This window comes from Zeus faber (assembly GCF_960531495.2).
Source record: "Zeus faber genome assembly, chromosome: 21".
NCBI classification, from domain to species: domain Eukaryota; kingdom Metazoa; phylum Chordata; class Actinopteri; order Zeiformes; family Zeidae; genus Zeus; species Zeus faber.
In genome coordinates, this window is record NC_137208.1 from 12,817,898 (window position 1) to 12,845,662 (window position 27,765).

The 27,765-nt window shown below is 43.4% G+C and overlaps 2 protein-coding genes across 3 annotated transcripts; both read left to right on the plus strand.

Annotated features, from left to right (window-relative positions):
* Positions 1–10,729: 10,729 nt before the first annotated feature.
* On the plus strand, positions 10,730–19,580 carry LOC307246258 (uncharacterized protein). 2 transcript variants are annotated; one of them, XM_080022134.1, is made up of 4 exons: positions 10,730–10,825; positions 17,038–17,299; positions 17,667–17,717; positions 18,478–19,580. In XM_080022134.1, exons 2-4 carry the CDS (start codon positions 17,038–17,040, stop codon positions 18,621–18,623), a joined length of 459 nt encoding a protein of 152 aa, XP_079878260.1. In that variant the 5' UTR covers positions 10,730–10,825; the 3' UTR covers positions 18,624–19,580. The 2 variants fall into 2 exon arrangements, with proteins under 2 accessions (XP_079878260.1, XP_079878261.1); XM_080022135.1 differs by lacking the exon at positions 10,730–10,825 and adding an exon at positions 16,483–16,563.
* Positions 19,581–20,866: 1,286 nt separating this feature from the next.
* On the plus strand, positions 20,867–23,753 carry LOC307246292 (uncharacterized protein). The gene is made up of 4 exons (XM_080022185.1): positions 20,867–20,876; positions 21,218–21,479; positions 21,847–21,897; positions 22,658–23,753. The coding sequence occupies exons 2-4, from the start codon at positions 21,218–21,220 to the stop codon at positions 22,762–22,764; spliced, it is 420 nt and encodes a 139-aa protein (XP_079878311.1). The 5' UTR covers positions 20,867–20,876; the 3' UTR covers positions 22,765–23,753.
* Positions 23,754–27,765: the final 4,012 nt, after the last annotated feature.

Sequence of the window (27,765 nt, forward strand, 5' to 3'; positions counted from 1 at the left end):
AAAACGGCTCAGTGGACACCGGACACCACCTGTTCACCACCCTCCCCTCAGGCAGGCTCGGAACAATACGCACCCGGGCTGGGAAAGCGCTTTTTCCCCAGAGGTTGTTATATAACTTGAATGTAAACATCCTGGAATCCGACCGCTCAGTTATTTCTTTGTGATATAGGGTTTGCAGGGCACAATCCGGCAGGTTCTTGTTAGTCACCTAACCCTTTCTGATAATATACCATGTGTTCCTTATCAGTGAACATGAATAGGAGCGTTGGCCAGATGAATAAAATGCAGTGGTTCTCCTCCAGGTTGGTTTGGTGGAAGTGGTGCCGTGGCCGATCAACGCCCACATGAACGTGTCTTCCAGCTGGCTGCCCTCTCTGTCTCCCGGAGACATCCACTACTACGGCCAGATCCCTGCCAACAACGACTGTGTCTACAGACACATGTACCAGAGCAAATACCTGCTGCTGCACGACCCTGACGAGGTCATTCTGCCCACAGGTAGATCTGCCTGGATATCACAGAAAAACAACAAGAGATGATGACATAATGATTATTGACCATCCTCTTCCGACAGGTAGCAACAGCTGGGCGGAGATGCTGTCCACTCTGGAGAGAGAACATGGAGACAATGTCAACTTCTACTTTGACAACAACGTCTTTCCCATCGAGGAAAAGGAAGAAGGCAGTCGGTACGGAGGGCAGGAGGGAGGGAATTATTGACAGGGCCCAGGGATGTCACTGACATCAATCCCATTTATTGTGATTATTGTAATTTACTTAAGTGAATTACTTTTCTAGAAAAAAACAAACAATTAATCAACTTTTTTACACCTTTTTTTCCCCCCACCAAACTTAGTTGAAGGTTTTTGCTTACATCTTTGTTTTTATTCTTCATTTGAAAAGAAAAGAGCAAGCTTTCAAGTGAAATATAAAACTCCTTTTCATCCGAAGGGGTCAGTTACGGCCCTTTCGCACCAAGCCCTCGACTCTATTTTAATGATTGAAATACATAAGCAAGTTACAGAAATATGCTACGGAAAGACTTAAAAATCCCAAAACTAAACACAAACCTCAGTGTGACAATATTCTGCAATAAGCATCACGACGTTCACACTCTCTCCCCTTCAGGTTTGACCTTGCGGAGTGGGGGGGTCTCCCTGGCGTCAACTTCCTGCTGCATGTTTTTCGGGAGCCGGGACAGTCAGACTACACCACAGGGAAGCTGCTGCTGAACCCTCGCAGCATCCTGCAGATGGAGGTGCACGCCGTCCAGCAGCACCAGCCAGGAGGACGCACAGTGAAGGTCAGGGGGTTCCAGGTTCTATCCCCCTGGGTTTGCGGTTGTTGTGGTGATAACGATGTGTATTTATAATATTTATATTTTTTTATAGGTGGGTCCAGAGGTGGGACAGCTGTACCACATGCGGCGCCGGAAAAACACAAATCTGAAGAGGAGCAACCTGGTCCGGGATGAAGGTCTGCTGCGGCTCGGACCACAGTTGGTTGAACAAGTCAACGTGGCCTTGGGATATATGGACTTGGTCAAAAAGCAAGAGTTTTGGGTGGCGAGCTAGTAAATGTGGAAATATTTTGGGGGTTATCTTGGTGAAGACCGAACAATAAAAAAGACGTTAATTCTTTGAATTATAAATCTTACTTTGGAAAGGGCCAATTTGTATCTAACGAAGTAAGAGCGCATGACAGAGTTATAGGTGTGACAGAGTATATTTTTATGCTTACGTTTACATTAAGTCTTTGGTGTCTCATTAACATGACAATTCATGTTAAATTACAGATAGAAAGTACATAATATTGATTTTTGTTGCAAATTCCAGTTACAAATTCCTTAATACAATCTTGCTTGCAAACAGCTTGGTCATGTGGCAAACAATGCACCTGACTAATTTCCTAATAAAAAATACATATCTTAATTCAGCTTCTGAATTATTTTTAAATGTTGCTTCCTCTTGAATTTTGCTTGCAGTAATCTATTTCTGGGAGTGAAAACTATTGCAATTACTTAACTAAACAAGAATAAATTCTATCAAAGTTCCCATTGTTGTTTAACTCAGATATACATTTGATGAAGAACACACAAATTAGGAAGTAATTCTGTTGAAACAGATCACACTATAATATAGGAAAATAACTGCAATAATAATTATAGCAAAGGTCCCGTCCATCCAGGTTTTGTAAAAATATTACATTATAATGCTGTACTTTGTCACATTTATTCAAGTGTCAGGTTGGTGCGTCGTCAAATGTCTTTTCAAATTCCCGTTTTGGGAGAACTCGTTCCCGCAAGCGGAACACTTGAAAGGTTTCACGCCGTCGTGGCAGAGCGTGTGTCTCTTCAGACAGCCTATCGTCAGGAAACTTTTCGCGCACTTGGAGCACGGGTACGGCCGCTCCCCCGTGTGGGAGCGCCCGTGGACGATAAGGTGGACGATAAGGTGTACGGCGTCTCGCCCGTGTGCGTGCGCGTGTGCAGCAGCAGCTCCCCCGAGGAGAGGAAGGACTTCCCGCAGGTGGTGCACAGGTAGTCCCTCTGGCCCTTGTGCATGAGCATGTGTCGCACGATGCCCACTTTGCTGAAGCGCTTCCCGCACACGGAGCAGAGGTGCGTGGGGCCCTCGCTGTGCAAGCGCTTGTGCTGCTTCAGCGAGTACGAGCAGAGGAAGCCCATCTGGCAGTGCGTGCACGTGAAGATCCGTCCTCTCTTGTGCAACCTCTGGTGCTGGTAGTGTCCAGACTTGCTGGAGAATCCCTTCTCGCACTGCAGGCAGCGGTACGGCAGCCCGTGCAGCTTCATGTGCGTCTTCAGCTGATTGGGCAGCTCGAACGCCTTCTCGCACTTGGGGCATTTGGTTTCCTCTTGGGCAAAGGTTTTGTTTGCCGGACGGCTGTTCAGGAAGCGTCTGTCCTCGCTGCCGGGCTCCTTCCGCGCCCGGCGCTCGGTTGCTGATTTTTCCGGCGTTCCCCATCTTTCTCCTTTTGTCGGGCCCGGCTCTCTTTTTCCTCGATTCGCTCTTGGGTTGTTTTGCTTGTCTGTTTTCGATGTTCTGGTCCTTTCTTTTTCGGCGCTCCACCCGGCTTCCCTGCACCTTCGCAGCAGGTTCCTTCTCCGGGAGGGGATCAGGAGCCTGGTGCACCAGATAGAGATGCTCCTGGAGCTTCTGCAGCGTTTGGTGGCTGAACGAGCACTGAGGGCAGCTGTACAGCTTGGACAGCTGACCTGGGAACAACACACAGTACAGTTCAGAATATGCAGAATGTTGGATGTGACCAAAGAAATGACAGTTCCCCTCTACCAGTACTCTGCATTTTTAAATCCTTTTTCTGAATCAATTCTCTGCTTGCTTATAAAATTTTATTTTGGTCCTGTGTGTCAATATGACCCCCACTGTAAGGAGCTTGAGGTTCATTTGTTTTGCTCACTAAAATATGGAATCCGTTAGATAACTTTGGTAAAAAAATCCCATATTTACTTACGTACTTCTCTACTTGGGGAGGGATGGCCAGCTTGGACAGAACTGTGTCTTCCTGGCTGCAGGGAGTTCCTGGAAATTATATTTATTTGTTATTTATTTAACATTTATTCAGAGACACAGGAGTAGGGAAATCTGTGGCATAAGCTAAACTTCTGACTCGTCAACAAAAAAAATAAATAATAATTCATGAATAAATGTCTTAAAAGGCCAAAAGATGCAGTGTAGTTAACAAATCATCTTCCTGGATTATGTTTTATTTTTGTATGTCCAGGAATACAAAAAGTTCTTAAAAAATTAAAAAATTAAAAAAAAAAAAAAAATTAATTCATGAATCACTATTTGTATGATGTTAAAATTAAAATCTCACGATCGGGACAGCCCTGCTCTTATGAATGTGTGTACGTCAGTGAATCAAAACTCCAGGTTTGAAGGAAGGCACCCACCTCTTGCAGAACAGAGCTCAGGTTCATGGTGCAGGCCTGGATTTTGTCCAGGTTGTTCTGGATGCTGTGCAGATTCGCCAGCCCATCGTCGTGGCACAACTCCAGAATGAGCTGCCAATCAAGAGGACGGTAAAAAATGCACAAACTTTCAGATAAAACGTGGAGCTTAAAATTCAGTGTTTGTGTTCTCTTGCTTTGCACAACACCGCTCGCTCATATTTCTATTGGCTAAATACCACATGCTCTTTAAAAGTCCCTGTAAAGTGAGGTCAGATTTGTTTCCAAACACAATATACATGTAAGAAAGAATTTGCTGAAAACATGTGAAAAGACTGAACGACGTAGGACTGAATAGTGGAGTTAGACCATTGAACTGTTTCTCACCGTTTTTGTGTTCCGTTTTTTTGGGGCGGGGCTAAATCATGACTGGCTGACCCACAGCGCTCATACTTTGCATGGCCTCTCCTCTAACACTGTATAAATTAGCCGGGTGCAGTGGGCAGTGACGCAACATCATGGATGCAAACTGCCGTTAAAGCTCACAGAAGAAGAAGAAGAAGAAGAAGAAGAAGCTGGGTGCAGCAGCGTGTGCCTGTAATCCAAGTCAGGCCTGGGTTCAGCAAAGGAACATTTAAACATGCCATTTTCTACAATGTGAACGTTTGACGCGATTGGGTGTGGTTTCAGCGCCTTCAGTGGACACACCCCCAGAGTTTCAGTGAAGAGGGTGCTGCCTTTTTTTTTTTTTCCTACACGATTGAAACCTCATTTTATATACAGTACTTGCCGAATTTCTTAACCATTCAAATTTGGCTTGGCGGTTAATAACACATTTTTCAGTGGTGTGACAAACTAATGACGTATTTATTTTTGCTTAACATGCTCTTTAATGAAAGGTGACTTCCTCACCCTCGCTCTCAGTCCCAAGATGAGCTCGGCCCTCTGACTGAGGCTGAGAAGTTCTGGAACCATCTCCGTCACCAGAGCGATGAAGTCCGCCAGCTTGTCGTACTGCATCACGTTGCCCTGCTGCGCCACTCGCCACATGAAGGCCGACATCAGCCGCAAGGGAGGAACCAGCAGACGCAGCAAGGGTGGAGAAAGAGGGGAACCTGCTGAGAGGAAGGAGAAAAGAGAGCATTCAAAACTTCAGCTGATGCTGGACTGGATCATCAACATTATTTTCATACTTATTTCGATACATTCAAAGACATCCAAAGCCTCCTACAGACTCAAGTTCCTAAGAAGGCTAAGAGAGCTTCTGCAGGTATCAGAGGTAAATTACATTCCTTTACACCTTTATGATTTAAGATTTTAACAAAATCTGAGATTTGAATGAAATACTTAAGCAATACACCAAAAATTACCTTCAGTAAAGTATTGCAGGCAAGTGCTACTATATAGGTTTATCTAGAATAGGCAATTTTCCAACGGGGTAGGATGAAGTATTAGGTTCAGTGGTAGGCTGAGGATTTTATATCATAAATGTATACTATATTACTTTATTTATCAAATACATCAGACAAGAAGGCTGTAACGAGGCTGAAGAACGCAGCCGATTCGCAGCATCTGTTTACATGGTGCATTCAAATTCATCTGAATTTTTGTACTTTTTTTTGTACACACAGAGCACTTAAGACCAGGTCTAGATCAAAAACTACTGTATAGTATTTAAAACCTGGACTATATTATACTAACACGCCTAAATTGCATTTCAAACACCACTTCTGATTTGTGAAGGTTTTATTATATTTATTAAAAAACTTTGTGCACGTTTGAGAATTTAAAATGCAATTCTCATTTAAACTTGGATGAAAATGTGTTTGAGGTACCATCAGAGAAGGTAGTTTTGGAGTAAAGTCTGTCTTGCAAGGTGTGATTGGGAGGTAAAGGGTGTATTATATATACACACACAAGTGTCCTTGAGCAAGACACTTAACCCCTAATTGCTCCTGATGGCTTTCGGTTTTTGAACAATTGTAAGTCGCTTTGGATAAAAGCGTCTGCTAAATGACTAAATGTAATCTAAATGTAATATATATATACACACACACATACATATATACAGTATATATACAGTATATACACTACTCACAAAAAGTTAGGGATATTCGGCTTTCGGGTGAAATTTCAGGATGAACCTAAAATGCACTGTAACCTTCACAGGTGAACTTAATTTGACCTTCTCTAAACTTTTGAATGCACATGTCCAACTGTTCAATGTTTCAGTACTTTTTTCACAACTTGCTGTTCTCTAACAAGGAGCTGAACGGCAAAATTCACAACAGGTGTTTGATCCATGAATCGACCAATACATTTCCTGGTTCAATTAGAATTGGTATTGAAACAGTCCTCTTCATCATGCTGTTCACATTTTGACAAAATGAGACCAAGACGACACCTAACGACTGATCAACAGTACCTCGTCATTGTGAGGCTTCCAACAGGATGTTCTCAGAGGGAAGTGGCCACTGAGCTTAGAGTGTCACAGAGTGTCATCAGCAGGTTGCAACAGAGATACAGAGAGACTGGAAGAGTCACAGAAGGGCATAGAAGTGGACGTCCTTTGGCCACATCCCACACTGATGAGCACTTCATTGTGAACAGTGCGGAACCGGATGATGAATGCCACTCAACTCCAGGCACATTTAAGGGAGGTGAGAGGCACCCAAGTGTCACGTCAGACCATTCGAAACCGTTAACATCAGCGTGGTCTGCGTGCTAGACGACCTGCAAGGGTACCTGACCACACCACCAGGCACAGGCATCATCCTCTTGCACGGGCCAGGGAGCATTGACGCCGGACAAGGGACCAATGGCCTCAGTGCTGTTCTCTGATGAAAGTCAATTTACGTTGAGCAGAAATGATGGCCGTCAAGACGTCAAGGCCACTGGTGTCACCAGACGAGCCTTTGGTGGTGGTGGTGTTACATTGTGGGTAGGTGTGTCTAGTCAATATAGAACTGCCCTACACTTTGTGAATGGTACAGTGACAAGCCCATACTACCTGAATAACATCATTAATCCAGTCATTGTGCCCCTGCATGAACAACACAGGCCTAGGTTCATCTTCATGGACGACAATGCTCCAGCTCAGCGAGGTCACATCATTAGGGAACGGCTGCTGGAGACTGGGGCACCTCAAATGGAGTGGCCTGCACTTTCTCCAGACCTGAATCCCATAGAAAACCTATGGGATCAGCTGAGTCGCCGTGTAGAGGCCTGTAACTCTGTACCCCAGAACCTCAGTGACCTGAGGGCCGCCCTTCAAGAAGAGTGGGGGGCCAGGCCTCAGCAGACAATAAGTCGACTTGTGAACAGCATGAGACGTGGTTGTCAAGCTGTAATTGATGCTCAAGGACACATGACAAGTTATTGAGACATTGACATTTTTTGTTGTGGTAAACCCACCACTGTTGTTGGCTTTTGTTTCAATAAATTGTTTGAGATGACCAATTTGAGATGATCACCATAGCATGCTTCTACTTAAATGCCCTTCTTTCATGATATAATATCACTGTAGCGCAGACTTTTTACATTTTCCATAAATTTCACCCGAAAGCCAAATATCCCTAACTTTTTGTGAGGTGTGTGTGTGTGTGTGTGTGTGTGTGTGTGTGTGTGTGTGTTTATATGAATTAGAATTGCATTTTAAATTCTGAAATTTGCAAAATCTTCATCATCATATATATATTTGGATCCATTTAGGAATCCCTCATCCCGCCTGCTGTGACCATGGGCGGCAGGGTTGCGCTGCAAGTTCAGGAGGTGGTGGAGGGTCCACATGTCTGGCTATCTGTGGGTGTTGGCGGGGCTCTGTTTGCCCCAGGGAGTTGCTCCTGGGGTGGCCTGTGCCGAGGGTACTTGGTTGCATGGGTCCATGCTCGGTGCTTGTGGCTAGGTGGGGCATCTCGCCGCTTGCATGGGGGCCTCGCCTTTGCATGGGACGTGGATGGGCCCGGGGGTCCTGTCGGCTCGCCTGCTTGGCGGGCGGTTCTAGCAGGGTGTCTATCAGCCATAGGACCTGGCTCCGGAAGCACGGACTACGCTTGGCGCCTGCGACCCAGGTGCTGCACTTGCGGGTGCATCTTAGGCCTGCGCATGGGGGTGGGTTGTATGTGTGCGCTTCAGAGGGTCATTTTGTGCTTTTTGGGGCTGGATTTTGTGCACCTCTGGGACGTGCGTGGGGGCTGCTCTACAGTTCTTCTGCGGGTTCAGGTTCTTCTGTGGTTGTGGTGCATTGGCCTCGGAGTGTTCTCGCTTCGTGGGGCATCTGTGCGGCTAGTGGATGGCTGCAAAGCCTTTCCACTACTTGAGGCACTATAATATATTTCTGACGTCATACACCAGAACAAAAACAAGGTAAGATCATTCTCCAAAGAGGGGGATTGGTGGCGGTGATGAATGTATAACAAATGCTGTGCTCTTGTCACCCCACAGGTCATTCAAAGGACTTGAGTTATTGTAAGCGGTTCTCGATGATGAATGAAGATTGACTTTGCAGGTTGAGAATTTGAACTGCACTTGCAGATTAACTGTCTTAGACAATGGCATACAAATACCGTGTGTTGTATGCTCAGCCTGCTGAAAGCATAGGTTTAAAAAAAAAAGAATAATAATGATAATCACTCATAAGATGAGTGTACAGGACCCAATTAGTTTTGGTGCATGAGGTCGGTATTATATCATAGAGCCTCCAAGCAGCGAAAAAAGGCCCCGAAGCCACCCCTGAGGCCCGCGGCCGTCTAGACAACCCACGACCACAGGAAAGCCCCGAGCACCCCGCCCTGCAGCCACAGAAGGCCCCCAGCCCCCAGAGAAGCCGGAAGCCCGCGGAGCAACATCCACCATCCGGCCACCAACCGCTCGTGCAAAGGTGAGGCCCACCATACTGTGACCGGCCAGATGCCCCAACCGGATGCAAGCCCTGAGCACCCATCCACGTAGCCGAGTGCACCAGGTGTACCAGAGAGAGAGATATATATATATATATATATATATATATATATATATATACACACACACACACACACACACACACACACACACACACACACACACACACACCCCTCACTTAACGACCTACCTATTTAACGACTGTTCGGACTTATGACCATCTCTCCGACCTGTCGGTATTGTGCGCTGCGAACAATACCGCGGCGTGCGCGGTGTCTCAGCGTCAAGCATCTCATCTCATCACCGTTCTCAGTCTCAGTCCTGTTCCCGCAGTCTGTCAGTATTCACTACACTAGCGTTCGCAATCGCCACGCACCCTTACCGTGAAATAACGCGGGTCCTCGCTTATCGACCAATTAGCTTAACAACCTTGTCCTAGGAACGGAACTCGGTCGTTAAGTGAGGAGTACCTGTACATACTGTGCATAAATGCAAACATAGAGTTGTGTGTGTGTGTAAAATACAGCATGTGCATTGTGAAGTCTCTGGATTTTGGCAGATTCACAGACTTAAAAAGCAGGAGCATTAAAAACAGAGTTTACTTTGTCAGCAGGCATAACACAGGCACCAAACGTTCAAACAGGAAAAAGGGTTGAGGCAGTCAGTCAAAAAGTTAAACACTGAACGTCCGTCGTTTTAAAATTACAATTGCGGGCAGGCAGATTGAGGCAAAAGAAAAGGGCTGCAACGCTGTGACTGGGAGACACCATACACAGTGTGGTAAATGAGCAGGCTGCTGTGCAGGTACTGTGCAGGTCCACGGTATAAACTGTTTGGATCATGAGGACCATGTCTGCAGGCAGGTGCCAGGTCGGATAACTGGCAAAGATAGGAACACAATGAGGACAGCTGGTGGCCGGGAGAAGAAGAGCAGGGTCTGAAATGACGGCAGATGTTGGTGGACAGATAAACGAGATGCATTATATGTTTCTTCAATTAAATGTAGATAATCACGACAAAGTATTGACGGGAAGTTTTTCCGAAAAATGTCTTTATATATAGATCAAATGAAGAACAAGCTCACTGACACAGGCCATGGTAAAGGCTTTGGCTGAAGCGAGGAAATGAACGTCGGCAGAAGCAGCGAGAGTGGTTGACCGGGGCCAGTTAGAGGGGGGGGGGGGGGAGAACAGCAATCATTTCATTTTTGAAAGACGAATATCAAGGGTAAATGAATCGATTGACCAATCCATGAAGACGTTTAGGTTGTTTTTCAAAAGGTAAACATAGCTTTTCTACTACTTTTTTTTTTTTATTTAAATTAGAAAGACAAGATTCACATGACAATCATGAATGAAATGGAGAGACGGAGACTTGTAAAGTTTCCAACAAAGGCCATGGTGTGGTAATACTGTAACATTGATATATATATATATATATATAAATAACCGTGAAAAAATAAATATATATATATATATATATTTATTTATTTTTTCCACGGTTGATTAAAGGTTTCACAAATCTGAAACCGTCTTAAAGAATCTTTAGCCTCCCTGGAATAATGTAGTCCAGGTTTGAACAGTCTAAATATTGTGACTTTTGATATGGACCTGGTCCAATGTGGTCTAGATTGGGGTGGGGGGAAAAAAGCAGTGAAATCACCAATTTTTGCATTCTGCATTTTACACAAATAGAAAAATAACTTCACAAATCAGAAACTATGGTGGAAATGCAATACAGGCTTCTTTTTATTATCTAGTCCAGGTTTGACTGCTCTAAGTACGGTTCTAGACGTGGTAAAAAAAAACCAACCCAAAAAAACAGTCTAATAATCATCTCACTTCCGCGCTAAGTTAGCCGTGCGCCGCCGCTGCTCTTAACTTTCCCTTCGACCGTCGTGTCCGTCGGAGTCCACGCTGATCTCCTTTCCCGGGGCATAACATATTCACCGACACCAGCCACGCACGTAGACCGGACGCGAAGCCATCAAATAAGGTGCGGTCAGTTTTTATGAACTTTATTTGACGAGCCCGATTCGTGTCCGTTTCTAACAGTTCAATTGGAAAGACGGCGACCGTCCTGCGTGACGGCAGACGATGGCTGTTTATTCATTTTACAGTCTTTTCGTTTGAAATCCTGGGGAATGTTCCAGATGTTTTGGAGAGGATTGGACTTTGGACTATGTTGGACTTTTGTAGGGTTTGCGTATCTTTATCTGTCTTTATTTTCCCTTTTCTTGAACTATTTAAAGCGAAAGGCGGCGACAACGGCTGTGACTGTTCCGTGGGGGCTCGCTTGAAAATAATGGCCAACCCGTCAAACCCAATTGATTTATAGACCGATACATACATTTGAATTTTCGGCATTAAACACTGTGACTGTCCAACCGCTTCTACGAGATAACTAATCAAATGAATGCACGAATTCTAAACTCCTCCAGCCCTGAAGTCTGCCTGTGTGTGTGTGTGTGTGTGTGTTCGGCCGCACCAGTCTGGCGGGGCTGTGCAAATCGGCTCTTTCTCGTCAGCGGTATTGCTGATCTGCTTCACTTACTTGGGTGTGTTTCCTTTTTCTGTTCTCTTTTTATGTCCATTCCCACGTGTGTTTTTGTGGCACTGTATACAATAATGCAATGATCAAATACCACACGAACCCCAGGTCAAATGCAGGGGCATTATGCATATTCCCAGGCTCTGCTAATACAATTTGCTGGCTTTTGACCCTAAGCAAAGCACCCCCCCCCAGTAGAAATGTGATCAATTTCAGTAGTTTTGAACTCCTAGAGTTGCATTTGGATCAAATTACTAATGAGTATCTACTGTGTCTCGAAGAACGTCCCGAAGAACGATTTCGACCTGAAAACGCTTTGAGGACACCGCTCCCAGATAACAACCACATTCTCCGTTCTCTAATTTTACCCCGATAGGGATTTCCTTAATCCTCCAAGCCCAAATCTAATTTATTCATTTTAATTCCAACAAAATTGAAGATTCTTGAGTTTGTAGTTGTTCGGTGTATATCATATATACTGTTTAATACGCACTAGCCATAATTCATGTCCTTTACCTGCGATACAGCAGCTGAGATGGTTTCAGAAAAACATTTTCACTAGAAGCACCCAACCTAAGTACTTGACCAAAGTAGCCTTAAAAAGAGAAAATTGTTTCCCCTTTAGGTGACTTTTTGCCTTTTCCTCCCTGAGACCGAGGAACAGTGCAAGAAGTTGAATGGTGTTATTCCCTAAACGGCATCCCCTGTTAGTTATTCCCTAAATGGCATCCCCTGATTTATACTCACAATGTTTATGAAAACCAAATGTTTGCTTGCAATGGTAATAGAATAACCGTTTGATTGAGGAACTATTGCAGATCGGCACCCATTGGAGTCATTAGGAGAAAGGCCTCAGGGTAAAAACCTACAATTGAAAATGTACTAGCAGATACCGTAGATTTTTGTAGAGAAACCAGGAAACTCTTAGCCCGGGAACCAGACCAATCTGCGAGCTCATGGTTCATTTGCTCTCGCAGATTGGTCCGGCCACCCTGTCATTCAAGCGGATTTCCAATGGAAGCGACAACCGTTTGTCTAACATGGGGCGGGTTTGATACGATGACGATGCAGAGGAGAGCTGTTGAGGGACCTTACCAAGATGGCTGCCGTTGATCTGGCACGGTCTGTTGATTCCGCTATCGCGATTAAACAAACTGGACTGTATATTTTCCCTAAAGAATCTTTTGTTAACAAGAAAGATGTGTTTGCCGTACTTCCCACAGGATTTGGTAAAAGTTGAATTTACAAACTCACTCGCTGAGCGCTGTGTCACACGTTTCGTTGCTGTAATTGGCTGTAGGTCCATCCAATTGTGTCCACAGACATTTTCGTCCGCGCCCGTTGGAAATTGAAAATGAACTGAGAGATTCCAGACTAATATGCATTTGTGAATTGGTCTGGCGATACCAGGATGGAGAAATGCCACAATTTTAACACAAACAATACAATGAATAAAAATAAATGAATAATAAATAAAGGTAATATACCAAAACTCAACAGACTGAACAGCAAAGACAGGAGTAGACCAGCGTTTCCGGTGCCGGTCAACGTGTCCTGGAAGATTTCATGTCCCGGAGAAATTCTGGTCAAATATTATCTGTGTTTATTGAGCTTAAAAACAATTGAGAGGCAGGCTATATAAAGAATGACATCATGAAGGTATGTTGATAAATAATATTTTTTATTGAATATTCAAAATAAAATAAGTCCCGTCAGTAAAAGCTATTATAAAAATAAATAAATAAAATGACCAATATTACGACTTAATCAATTAATTTCTGTTCGATCAATAAGTAACAAGTGCAGTCGCTTTAATTAACATTTCACTAAAATACATAATAAAATATATATATATATATATATATATATATATATATATATATATATATATATATATATATATGGCAAGTAGGTCTAAATAAATAATAAAGTCTGGGGTGTTGTCCGTCTCTGTCGGACGTCCCGTCCACATATTTAACAAGATGAATGTCTACCGTCTGCTTTGGGTCGGAACTTCACATCCAAAAAAACGCTAAACTATGGATGTACGTGTTCCAACGACACATCATCTTTCTGCTCCTCAACAGAGTTCTGGACGCTCGCTCCGTGTGAACTGTGGATCATTTCTATATCGACAAACGTGATTGGCTTCCTGTTGCAACTTGCTGAACGCGGAAATGAACAGATCTGCTGAATTTCTTATCGAAATGATTGAGTCTATTTTATTTTGACATCAAGGGGGAAAAAAAACATGGCAATAATTATCGTTATCGTTTTAATCGCCCAGCACTAAATCAAATTGTGCTTAGAGGGAATTATTTTCACCGGACATTAGCACCGGAGAGTTTTAAATATGACGGACTTCGACAGATTTTCCCAGTCAAAAACCGGCGGAAACACTGGAGTAGACTGAGGCTGTTTGGGGTCACTGCCAATCAGATATGACATAATGAAACCATCTATAATAGCTTCCAGCGGAAACCTTCTTCAACATGCCCATTGCCGACAGTTATTATATTTTTAAGAGGCATAAGGGAATTTGTAACTTTACTGTACTATGAACACAGCCTCAAAACCAATGGACATATATCAAAGTCGTCTACCCATTTGGGATTGCATTTACGCTTTGGCAAATGGTTTGAGACTTTTGGTCCATGATCCACTCCTGCTGTCTTCTGGGGGAAGTGTGTGGAAACATTGGATAGGGGGGTGTTGGTCTAAAAAGGTTGAGAACCACTGGATTAGATTAACATGCACCTCGTCCTGGAATTCCACTGTCAGAATTCTAAATAGCAGGCATCCCCCATCAAACAAAAGCACTGTTGTGTAATATGGCAAGCAGGATGGCTTCAATAGAGACAATATAAAAAAAAAATGTAGCATCTGTCGTACAAAAGCAATATTCTTCCGTGACATTGCAAGTGCAATATGTTTAGCCGTTGAATGCAGGAATGTGTAAGTGATTGTGCAAGAGGCAGGCGCTGCCACACCGTATCGGGCCACACCTTCTGAAGGTGTTTTCTCGCTGTGTCATCAGGGCAGCGGTCGAGGAGGTAGTCAGGCCTTCCCAAGTAAAAGCGCAAACATCCTGACAAAAATGACTCCACAGTGACACGTACTTGCTCTTAAATGCGCTTATAAGTGCCCTGATATAACAGAGCCTATAATACAGCATACAACGTTCTACTGTCGCTTGTTTTCTGCAGATCAGTGCTCATGCAGATCCTAGTCCTTTACAAAATCCCGAATCCTGAATTGTTAGTTTGAGAGATTAATCCCTGAATATTATTTGTTTGTTTTACCTTGATGAAGTACAGTAAAAAGAGTGTAACTGAGCGTATAACTCAAGTCTGAAACTGAAATATACTTAAGTAATTACAGAGACTTAAAAAATGTGTTTGACAGTAATGTCCTGGTACTCTCCGCCTCTGGGTTGTCACCCTTTTCCTCTGTCAGTTTTTGCTGTAGTTCACAATTTGACAAGTCAACATGACGACCTTCAATCCAACACAAATGTGGACACCTTTAATCCAATCCCCGTTCCAATACCATGTTGCATTTTTTTCTAAATAGCTACCACACCATGTTTACTACAGCTCCCTCCAACTTCCGTGTCTTTTTGTGTGTGGAATTTCTCCTCTCTCCCTTTTCTTTTTCTCTTTCTTTCTACCACTTAGGCTTGGGGAGATTTACGATTATAATCGTCAATTTGTGATCGACTCCATACATTGGGATGGACATTGAAAGACGATTATTTAAAAATAAATAAATAAATAAAATTAAAACAATAAAATTATAAATACATTTTATCAGCCAGGAAAAATATGAGCATTGAAATTGTAAGTGCAGTTTACCGTGTTGTGGAAAGGGAGTAGAGCACTCGCGGCTGGGTTGGGGCGTGTGGTTGGCTGCGGTGTGTGGCGGAACTCGCCCTTTCGCGGGCCGTAGGTGGGCATGGGGGTCGATCACCGCTGGGTGTCGATTTGTCAGCGCGGGGCCTGGCTCCGGGCCTGCGGTCCATGCCTGGCGCCCGCGGCCCAGGTTCTGTGCCTGTGGCTGCGTCTTGTGCAATGCATGTCGTCATACGATGTTTATGTTTTCTGTGTACTTGTTGTTTGGTTCTACATTTAATTGTCTCACCGGTGGTGAATCTCCCCCTCTTGGAGTAGTGATTAGTTGTTTAAAGACCAAATTGATTCATTTGCATTTGTACTCCTACGGTTTGTGAAAAGGCTGAACCTCAAAATTGGAATTAAAAATAAATAAATAAATAAAATAAAAGTCCTCAGAATCCAGATTTTATTTTATTTTTTTTATTTTTATTTTTCTCTCAGAAAAAAAAATTCTGTTTGATTTTTCAGTAGATGCTCAATGAAGAACTTGATAGGCTATATTTTTCGTAAGAGAGGCCGAGAGAAAGCGCGTGTGTTTTGGGAGCACGTTAACGGTACGGTTTCGGTATCTTTTTATTGAGGATTTTATATTTTTATCTTAAAGGTTAAAAGGTGTTAAAGATGTTTTTTATAGTAGTCTGCCACAAATAACTGGTGTAATGCTCTGTGTGTATGACTGAGGGGGAGACGTTGGTGGGTTGTTATAATTTGCATAAGTTCATCTGATTGAGGGGAGGCGTGCAGTATAGTGGATAATTCAAATATGAATTTCTATTATATATAATATATATCTTTTTTTATCATTCTTGTTATTATTTTTTTTATGTTTCATAATAACATTTTAATTTAACCGGTAGTATTATTGTTCGGGGCAATTATTGTTATTATTACTATTAGTATTTTCTCTCTCTATTTTCTCTCCCCCTCTCTTTACCTGGGTTATGGGGGCTGGGGGTTACTTGTAATATCTTATATCTTCTGAAATAACTTGTGGTTTGGTATGGGAATTTCCTTCCCAGGTCCCGATAAATATGGCGGGGTTGTAGAACTCGCTTAGTTCAGAAACGGATGAAATCAGTTTCACGTCATCACTTCCTGTCCACTTTCTTATTGGCCCAGCGGGGATTTCGTCACAGTACACGACACACCACACCACACAGCGCAAAAGTTCAACAACAAGTTCAACTTCGAGCATAGGGTTGTCGAGCTCCGCACGCCGCCGCTGCTGTTGTTTTACACTTTGTGCCACGGTACAGTTTCCCCGTCTGATTGAGCTTTTCCTGGCTGACGGTGAGAGTTTCCTTTTATTGTTTTGCGTCAGGAAGTAAGTAATAGTTTAGCTAAACAAAGGGGCTTCGCAGGAGTACCTTAGCCTCGGGTCGCAGTGAAGGTGGGGGGCTTGTCTGTGGTGGCTGATGTTTAGGAAAGTCTACGTAACGATCCAGTCGAGCCCTCCCTTGGCGGAGGGTTGGCTCTTCACTTTCCTTCTGTTTACGTCCGAGGCAATAGTGGCGCCGGCCCCTGCAGTCGCCTGTGCCGGCGCTGCGGTATCTTAAAAAAAAAAAAATAATTGTGTGTGTGTGTGTGTGTGTGTGTGTGTGTGTGTGTGTGTGTGTGTGTGTGTGTGTGTGTGTGTGTGTGTGTGTGTGTGTGTGTGTGTGTGTGTGTGTGTGTGTGTGTGTGTGTGTGTGTGTGTGTGTGTGTGTGTGCGTGTTTTCTCCCCTCATTTACTAGATGTCCCTCTATCTTTCTCCACCTCCACAGATGGCCCTAACCTGTTTCAACGCTGCCAAGGCTTACGTCAAGGATTTGAGCGCGGTCTACCTTTCTTCCACTAGCAGTGGCGCGCTGTGGCTCAAATCAAATATGGGTCTCCAGCCGTGCTCCAACACCTCTTACCCCGACGACTACAAGTGCGTGCCTTGTCTCGGATCCGACCTTCTCAACTTGGTTTGTAAGAACCTGAAAGACTTTCAAGATTTGATGGTGGAGGGTGGTGGAGAGCGCATAAAGGTGGTGAAAAGCGGTACGTTCAGCTCTCTGGAGCGCCAACTTCTTCTATTGGTTTTTTATTATTATTATTTTTTTTAATGCAGCAAAAATGTTTTACAAATATATTGTCGTGAGTGTTTTCATTTTAAATGAAATAAGTTCTGACAATATTTTGGTAATAATGTGACGCAGAGTTTTAAAGAGTGTGACTGTTATTTTCCAAACTTACATAATTTAGTAATTTTGTAATACTTGATCCCTTCTGGAATTGTAGAGCAATACAAGGTACCGTCATGGTATTTTATAGTATATCTAATATCTATCAGGCAGAGGACCGTGACTTGGAAGAAAGGAGCTGTGTCACAGCGATGATTGACCCAGCACCATGTTTGTCGTTGCAGTGTGCCCTGAGCTGCTTGATCCTGGAGTTGGCTTGATTGCTGAAAACAAGGGTCAGTAAAGGTTTGAATGCAGCAATGACATTTACAGACTATCAAACTATTTGCCTATGGCTGTAGCTCACTGGGTGTTTGGCTGTACTTCGCCAATACCAAGAGAGTACTCATTCGATACCTATTTTTTCTACTATACCCATCATGTGAATGGAAGCATTTATTTACGTAAAATACCACCACTCCTGCCCATCCAAATGATTTTTACACTAATACATTTTGAAAGTGTTCAAATTATTAAAATATTTATTAAGTAACTGCACAAAATGGTACAGTGAAGTATTTGGGGAGTGTAATCTTAAATAAATGGCCAGTACAAGAGAATGGTTACAGCGATTACAATGATTTCACTGTTCGTGTGGACTGTCGTTTTTTTTTTTTGTTTTTTTTTTGTTTTTTTTTTCCCAGACAGACTTGAAAAATTGTGAATCTGTCCTTTGACAGACTGTTGTAGCTGCTGCTGCGGTAGTGAGCCAATCGCACGTTGCATTGAATTGAAGAACGGTTGCGGTGATTGGCTGTGAGCTAAACCACACAAATAGTCGTTTTTTTTCTACATCTGGGTACAAAAAGGATTGAATGCAGGTATTGTTTGGCTGGAGAAGTTTCCATACTACCTGCTATTGGGTTATTTCAATCGACACCTTAAAGGTATTAAGTGCCAATACCCAGCCCTGACTTCACTGCCTGTTTGGCTTTAGTTCACTTGGTGTTTGGCTGTGCTTCACTGTAATTACCGTGGTTCACTGTGTGTTTACAGACATGTTGGCCACCCTGATTCCTCTTTCCGGCATCATCCTCATCCTCTTCCTCTTCCTCGTCTATCGACTCCGCTTCAACTTGATTCGGAAGTGCATTTGCCGCTCTGGATCAAAGCATCTATTGGAAGATTTGTCTCCTGTTTGAGTTAGTGGTATTGGAAGCTTCGGCACCTTCTGTCTGCATGAAGACTCCTACAAACAGATCCTCTAAAATATGTTTTCTTTCCTTCCCTCCTTCCTTCCTCGAGGGTGATCAAAGTGGCCAAGTATCGCCATCATTTTTAATTGATTTTAGCTGATTTTATGTTACTAGAAATGTGATGAATACTTGAACCTAAGGAACATACAGTATATCTTGCTATTTAAAAACAAAAAGGAGGTTCTGTGATGACTGTTAAAGAATGTGGTGAACCTTTTTAGGGATAGACATTGACAGGAAGTCATGTACGGAAATTGTGCCTACAAAGCCATTTGGGTCCGAGCTACTGCGAGTTTTTAAAAGTGTAAAAACGGGCGACGTAAATCTGACCTGCCAGCGAGCACACACTCCTCCCCAGGGAACAGCTTGATGACGGGAACCACCACGAATGGGAAGTAGGGTGGATCCTTTCAGTAAAAGTCTGCAGATCCTTAATTTCCGCGCTAGGCAAGTTGCAACGGGAAGCCAGTCAGGTTGGACAATCTGAAGCTGATCTGAAACCTTCACCTCTGACCAATCACGGTTGTCGATATAGAACTAAGCCCCGCCCCCTCCCTCGCGGACAGGTTGCGCTTGTAGACACACACATAGAGCCGAGAGGGAGCCGCAGCGTCTAGAATTCTAGGGAGAAACAGAAAGTTGATGTGTTGTTAGGACACATACGTCCATAGATTGGCATTTTTTTTTTTAATTAGACCTATTTATATATTGGTTATTTTATAATGAATTATTTGATTTTATTTTTGTTTTTGATTTGATCAAAATTGTATTTGAGTAAAAATGTTATTTAAAGCGGCTGCACTTGTTACGTTCCAGTCGTAATTTTTATTTTATTTTTTTAATGGTGTTTACTGGCGGGACCTGTTTTTGCTTAGAATATTAAATAAAAAATGTACATCTACATGCCTTGAGATCTCATTCTTGATATAGCTTGTGTTACGATCGGGGCAAGGAGGGACTCAAACGCACGACACAGAGACGGTAGCCAGACAGGTAAACACATGAGTTTTATTCCGAGACACTGGTGGCGACAGGAGAGTTCTGGTCGGGTTGGAACGGGTCCGTGCCGGCGGGACAATCGGACAAGGTGGAGCAAGACAGGACCGGACCGGTGAGGACTGGGAAAGAGGGAGGAGACAGGCAGGTGAAGACAAGGACGAGACACTTGGATTATACAGACTACGACGGACTCGGGTAAGTTAGCTGACGATCTAGCGATGAGTGACTGGGAAGCCGGAGAATACAGCAGTTGATGATGCTGATTCTCAGGTGTGTGTGTGTGTGTGTGTGTGTGGAGTTTGCCGGAGGGAGGAGCAGCAGACGAGGGAAGACACGTGGGGTGTTTGTGCGGTCGCGGGACTCAGGGGTGGCTTCGGGGCCTTTTTTCGCTGCTTGGAGGCGCCACGATATATTTCGTAAGAGAGGCCGAGAGAAAGCGCGTGTGTTTTGGGAGCACGTTAACGGTACGGTTTCGGTATCTTTTTATTGAGGATTTTATATTTTTATCTTAAAGGTTAAAAGGTGTTAGAGATGTTTTTTATAGTAGTCTGCCACAAATAACTGGTGTAATGCTCTGTGTGTATGACTGAGGGGGAGACGTTGGTGGGTTGTTATAATTTGCAGAAGTTCATCTGATTGAGGGGAGGCGTGCAGTATAGTGGATAATTCAAATATGAATTTCTATTATATATAATATATATCTTTTTTTATCATTCTTGTTATTATTTTTTTTATGTTTCATAATAACATTTTAATTTAACCGGTAGTATTATTGTTCGGGGCAATTATTGTTATTATTACTATTAGTATTTTCTCTCTCTATTTTCTCTCCCCCTCTCTTTACCTGGGTTATGGGGGCTGGGGGTTACTTGTAATATCTTATATCTTCTGAAATAACTTGTGGTTTGGTATGGGAATTTCCTTCCCAGGTCCCGATAAATATGGCGGGGTTGTAGAACTCGCTTAGTTCAGAAACGGATGAAATCAGTTTCACGTCATCACTTCCTGTCCACTTTCTTATTGGCCCAGCGGGGATTTCGTCACAGTACACGACACACCACACCACACAGCGCAAAAGTTCAACAACAAGTTCAACTTCGAGCATAGGGTTGTCGAGCTCCGCACGCCGCCGCTGCTGTTGTTTTACACTTTGTGCCACGGTTCTGCTTCCCCGTCTGATTGAGCTTTTCCTGGCTGACGGTGAGAGTTTCCTTTTATTGTTTTGCGTCAGGAAGTAAGTAATAGTTTAGCTAAACAAAGGGGCTTCGCAGGAGTACCTTAGCCTCGGGTCGCAGTGAAGGTGGGGGGCTTGTCTGTGGTGGCTGATGTTTAGGAAAGTCTACGTAACGATCCAGTCGAGCCCTCCCTTGGCGGAGGGTTGGCTCTTCACTTTCCTTCTGTTTACGTCCGAGGCAATAGTGGCGCCGGCCCCTGCAGTCGCCTGTGCCGGCGCTGCGGTATCTTAAAAAAAAAAATTTTGTGTGTGTGTGTTTTCTCCCCTCATTTACTAGATGTCCCTCTATCTTTCTCCACCTCCACAGATGGCCCTAACCTGTTTCAACGCTGCCAAGGCTTACGTCAAGGATTTGAGCGCGGTCTACCTTTCTTCCACTAGCAGTGGCGCGCTGTGGCTCAAATCAAATATGGGTCTCCAGCCGTGCTCCAACACCTCTTACCCCGACGACTACAAGTGCGTGCCTTGTCTCGGATCCGACCTTCTCAACTTGGTTTGTAAGAACCTGAAAGACTTTCAAGATTTGATGGTGGAGGGTGGTGGAGAGCGCATAAAGGTGGTGAAAAGCGGTACGTTCAGCTCTCTGGAGCGCCAACTTCTTCTATTGGTTTTTTATTATTATTATTTTTTTTAATGCAGCAAAAATGTTTTACAAATATATTGTCGTGAGTGTTTTCATTTTAAATGAAATAAGTTCTGACAATATTTTGGTAATAATGTGACGCAGAGTTTTAAAGAGTGTGACTGTTATTTTCCAAACTTACATAATTTAGTAATTTTGTAATACTTGATCCCTTCTGGAATTGTAGAGCAATACAAGGTACCGTCATGGTATTTTATAGTATATCTAATATCTATCAGGCAGAGGACCGTGACTTGGAAGAAAGGAGCTGTGTCACAGCGATGATTGACCCAGCACCATGTTTGTCGTTGCAGTGTGTCCTGAGCTGCTTGATCCTGGAGTTGGCTGGATTGCTGAAAACAAGGGTCAGTAAAGGTTTGAATGCAGCAACGACATTTACAGACTATCAAACTATTTGCCTATGGCTGTAGCTCACTGGGTGTTTGGCTGTACTTCGCCAATACCAAGAGAGTACTCATTCGATACCAATTTTTTTCTACTATACCCATCATGTGAATGGAAGCATTTATTTACGTAAAATACCACCACTCCTGCCCATCCAAAGGATTTTTACACTAATACATTTTGAAAGTGTTCAAATTATTAAAATATTTATTAAGTAACTGCACAAAATGGTACAGTGAAGTATTTGGGGAGTGTAATCTTAAATAAATGGCCAGTACAAGAGAATGGTTACAGCGATTACAATGATTTCACTGTTCGTGTGGACACCGGACTGTCGTTTCTTTTTTTTTTTTTTTTTTTTTCTCCAGACAGACTTGAAAAATTGTGAATCTGTCCTTTGACAGACTGTTGTAGCTGCTGCTGCGGTAGTGAGCCAATCGCACGTTGCATTGAATTGAAGAACGGTTGCGGTGATTGGCTGTGAGCTAAACCACACAAATAGTCGTTTTTTTTCTACATCTGGGTACAAAAAGGATTGAATGCAGGTATTGTTTGGCTGGAGAAGTTTCCATACTACCTGCTATTGGGTTATTTCAATCGACACCTTAAAGGTATTAAGTGCCAATACCCAGCCCTGACTTGACTGCCTGTTTGGCTTTAGTTCACTTGGTGTTTGGCTGTGCTTCACTGAAATTACCGTGGTTCACTGTGTGTTTACAGACATGTTGGCCACCCTGATTCCTCTTTCCGGCATCATCCTCTTCCTCTTCCTCGTCTGTCGACTCCGCTTCAACTTGAGTCGGAAGTGCATTTGCCGCTCTGGATAAAAGCATCTATTGGAAGATTTGTCTCCTGTTTGAGTTAGTGGTATTGGAAGCTTCGGCACCTTCTGTCTGCATGAAGACTCCTACAAACAGATCCTCTAAAATATGTTTTCTTTCCTTCCCTCCTTCCTTCCTCGAGGGTGATCAAAGTGGCCAAGTATCGCCATCATTTTTAATTGATTTTAGCTGATTTTATGTTACTAGAAATGTGATGAATACTTGAACCTAAGGAACATACAGTATATCTTGCTATTTAAAAACAAAAAGGAGGTTCTGTGATGACTGTTAAAGAATGTGGTGAACCTTTTTAGGGATAGACATTGACAGGAAGTCATGTACGGAAATTGTGCCTACAAAGCCATTTGGGTCCGAGCTACTGCGAGTTTTTAAAAGTGTAAAAACGGGCGACGTAAATCTGACCTGCCAGCGAGCACACACTCCTCCCCAGGGAACAGCTTGATGACGGGAACCACCACGAATGGGAAGTAGGGTGGATCCTTTCAGTAAAAGTCTGCAGATCCTTAATTTCCGCGCTAGGCAAGTTGCAACGGGAAGCCAGTCAGGTTGGACAATCTGAAGCTGATCTGAAACCTTCACCTCTGACCAATCACGGTTGTCGATATAGAACTAAGCCCCGCCCCCTCCCTCGCGGACAGGTTGCGCTTGTAGACACACACATAGAGCCGAGAGGGAGCCGCAGCGTCTAGAATTCTAGGGAGAAACAGAAAGTTGATGTGTTGTTAGGACACATACGTCCATAGATTGGCATTTTTTTTTTAATTAGACCTATTTATATATTGGTTATTTTATAATGAATTATTTGATTTTATTTTTGTTTTTGATTTGATCAAAATTGTATTTGAGTAAAAATGTTATTTAAAGCGGCTGCACTTGTTACGTTCCAGTCGTAATTTTTATTTTATTTTTTTAATGGTGTTTACTGGCGGGACCTGTTTTTGCTTAGAATATTAAATAAAAAATGTACATCTACATGCCTTGAGATCTCATTCTTGATATAGCTTGTGTTACGATCGGGGCAAGGAGGGACTCAAACGCACGACACAGAGACGGTAGCCAGACAGGTAAACACATGAGTTTTATTCCGAGACACTGGTGGCGACAGGAGAGTTCTGGTCGGGTTGGAACGGGTCCGTGCTGGCGGGACAATCGGACAAGGTGGAGCAAGACAGGACCGGACCGGTGAGGACTGGGAAAGAGGGAGGAGACAGGCAGGTGAAGACAAGGACGAGACACTTGGATTATACAGACTACGACGGACTCGGGTAAGTTAGCTGACGATCTAGCGATGAGTGACTGGGAAGCCGGAGAATACAGCAGTTGATGATGCTGATTCTCAGGTGTGTGTGTGTGTGTGTGTGTGTGTGGAGTTTGCCGGAGGGAGGAGCAGCAGACGAGGGAAGACACGTGGGGTGTTTGTGCGGTCGCGGGACTCAGGGGTGGCTTCGGGGCCTTTTTTCGCTGCTTGGAGGCGCCACGATATAATACCGACCTCATACACCAAAACCAACTGGGACAAGTACTCTACACTCACTGGTGAACACATCTCAGACAGACAAACACACACACACACACACACACACACACCCTCCTGCTTACATTCCTCTCCTCCCCTCCCTCATTTACCACCATAACTATGACAGGAACAGGCCACGTGCCCGATTGCTGTTCCAGTTTTCCTGGACCTGATTAATTCGGTTTTGTCGATACATGTCGTCTGAGGTATCTATGTTCATGTTTTTCCACGTACATGTTGTTTGGTTCTTTGTTTATTTGTCTCACCTGTGGTGATTCTCCCCCTCTTGGAGCTGTGATTAGTTGTTTATGGACCCAAACATGGTAAGATCATTCTCCAAAGAGGGTTACAAAACGCTGTGTAATTGTTGTCCCACAGGTCGTCCACAGCACAGAGTTATTGCAGCAGTTCTTGTTGATTAAAGAATGGATTAAGTTGCATTGCAGGTTGAGAAGTTGAACTCCACTTGCAGACTAACTCTGTCCTAGATGCAACGGATCAAATACTGTGTTGTATGCCCAGCATGCTGACAGCACAGATAAAAAAATAAATTGGATTGATATTTCAAGCAATTAATTGAGTGTCATTTTCTGGTCCTTGTAATTAAAAGATGATGGTCGTATGAATTGACATATTTTCGAACCTCATCAGTCGGCCTCTCTTCGATCGGCTCCATTTCGGTTTTCACTGTCGGCGGAAATGAACCTGAAACAATGGAAACCCGTAGCGGGGAAAAGCGGCCCCATCGCCGCTCTTGCGCCGCCCTGACGTGTAGCTACATTTCCGGAGACATCCACGTAAGCTACGGCGGCGGTGTGAGAGCCACGGCATAACTACAGCAGCCATTCCGCGCTGAAGTATAAAGCAGCCTTTAGGGTTGTTGCACTGTTTCTAATATGAATTGGCCTCTTGTGTATGAAAACGAGCATGGGCAAGCTACTTGGAAAGTGTTGTGAGCTATGCTACCAGTTAACCGACATAAGCTGAAGCTTTACCACACTGAAGCGACACCGCAGAGAAACGTCGCAAGCTAAGCTACAGCAACATAGCAAAAGTAGTTTACCACATAAAATCGACTTTTATTTTTTTTAACATAGAACCAACTTTATCCCGAGTCAATGCCGAAACAGATATTTAGACAAAGAAATGTCGAGTTCAATTGTTTATTAAACAATAAGCTGTGCTCTCACAGCTTATTCACATTACACAGGTGTGTGTGTGTGTGTGTGTGTGTGTGTGTGTGTGTGTGTGTGTGTTTGCATGGGTATGCTCAATTTTGACTTGACCCCAGTGCGTACTGCACTGGGGGTGTATGGCGACTTCTGGTAGCGCTCTCTTGTTTTCACCTTACGTGTGTTTGAATCCCTATGTGTTCATTGATTATTGCCATTTGGACACACTACCTCTTTGGAATATTATTTTCACATTATCAGTCAGATGAATGCAACCTTAGCTGAACCCGTGTATGGCGACATAATGACACAAGGCTGACGTTACAGCAAAAGTGGATTAACCGTAGAAATTGTTCTATGCAAATGTTTTGTATTTACAACACGTTCAAGCAAGGGCGAGCAGACCTGTCGATCATCATTGAACAAGTGCAACGGTTTATCAGACGGGGAGCTTTGTAACATTACAATTAGTCTACCATGTGTGGAACACCAGGTTTCAAATTAATTGGCTGAGTAATTTCCCTTATAAAATAATAGAATAGAAGCCTACATTTTTCAATCTGATGTAATACTACAGTCGTAGTGGACAAGGCAGCATGAGCATAATACCATGATGAACAAACAAGATTTAAGCAGTGTCCAGTGCAAAAGAGGTTCTGGTTGATGGCCACAATTGGTTTCAATAGGTAGGGTACTATTAAGCGGACTTTGTATGTTGACCACACAGCTGCGTTTACCGTTATTTCCGTTACATAAGTCGCCAAACTGCTGTCTATGAATGTCACTGTGACGCAAACATCTGATTCTCTCCCTGGCCATGGTGATGTGTTACAGGATGCAGAGCACACTGATAAACAATACATCAATCTTATCATTGTTCCCTTTTGATCATGTTCAGTCACTAGAGTATCTACGTCGCGTTGTACATGCTATACCATCATGTTTGGTGCTCCCGGTGACTGGACCCCCCTAGAAAGGTCCATCCACTCCTACGTTCTGGGCGCAAGCCTAACGATACTTAATCTGTTTTATTACAGATTACAATGTATTGTCTTTTGTGGATTCAACCTTCATTCTGCAACGGCGCTCTGCAGTGGCAAGAACGTCAAATTCTTGTATGATGCCGAAAAGCCCGGCACAAGTGAAGTTTGAAAGATAACTTATTTAGGCTTAGGTATCCACATTCTATACTGTTTTGAGTATAAATCATAATACTGGATGCGTGAACAACAGGATTAGCAGTGATCTATGCGCTCTCTTAATGATATTTGACTGGACTCTGTTTGAAGCAGGACGCACAGGATAAAGTACACTGGCTTAATTCCGGAGTTTAAAAGAGTGGAGGCAATCATGTTTCAAAAAGAAAAAAGAACCACTGAAAGAGAAACGTGTGAAGGTAACTTCTCTTTGCTGATTTGGGCTAATCCTTTTGCTGGTAGTCCATTCCGTCTCATATTTGTAGTGCGTCAATGAAGCGGTTCCTTCAGGTTCATTGACTCAGCCTTCAGGTTGTTAAGGTTCAGGTTGAACAGAAAATACAACAACTGTAACTTAAGTCTTAAGTTTATTGTATAGAACAGGGGTGGCCAACCAGTCAGAGACTAAGAGCCACTTTTTTTACTGTGTTACTGCAAAGAGCCACATCATACACATGGGCACACATGAACATCACCCCATCCCTTCCTCACACACACACACACAGACCTCTGCTCAGCCAGATTTATTGTAAATGTCACACACCAACATGATAATGACAGAAATTGACTCCTAGCCCCCGCGACCCGACTAAGGATAATCGGTTGAAGATGGATGGATGGATGGAGTACTAAGACCACAGGCCAGTTACTTTCAACAATTAACATTGTGTGCACTGTCTCACACACACAAACTCTCAGTTCAACCAAGTCCACAAACAAAAATATAACATTGTGTGCACTGTCTCACACACACAAACTCTCAGTTCAAAAAGTACTGTTGTTTATTTATTCATAGAGGGGGGAATTGGACTTATTGGACGGGTTTAATGATAAGGATGTATTTTTTTCATGTTGGGTCAATTTATTCAATAGTGTCCCTTAAACCCTAACCTTTAAGAATCAGTTTTGGCTCTTGCCTACCATACACGATCTGATGCTTTGGCCATCCACATATACCTGGGACTAGGTGTTCCGGAGTCCTGGCCACATTTTTGAAAAAAAAAAAGTAAGTACTGTAAGTACTGAAAGTACTGCGTTTCCGCGGTATACCTCTCAGTTCAACCAAGTCCACAAACAAAAATATAATAATTAACAATAGCGT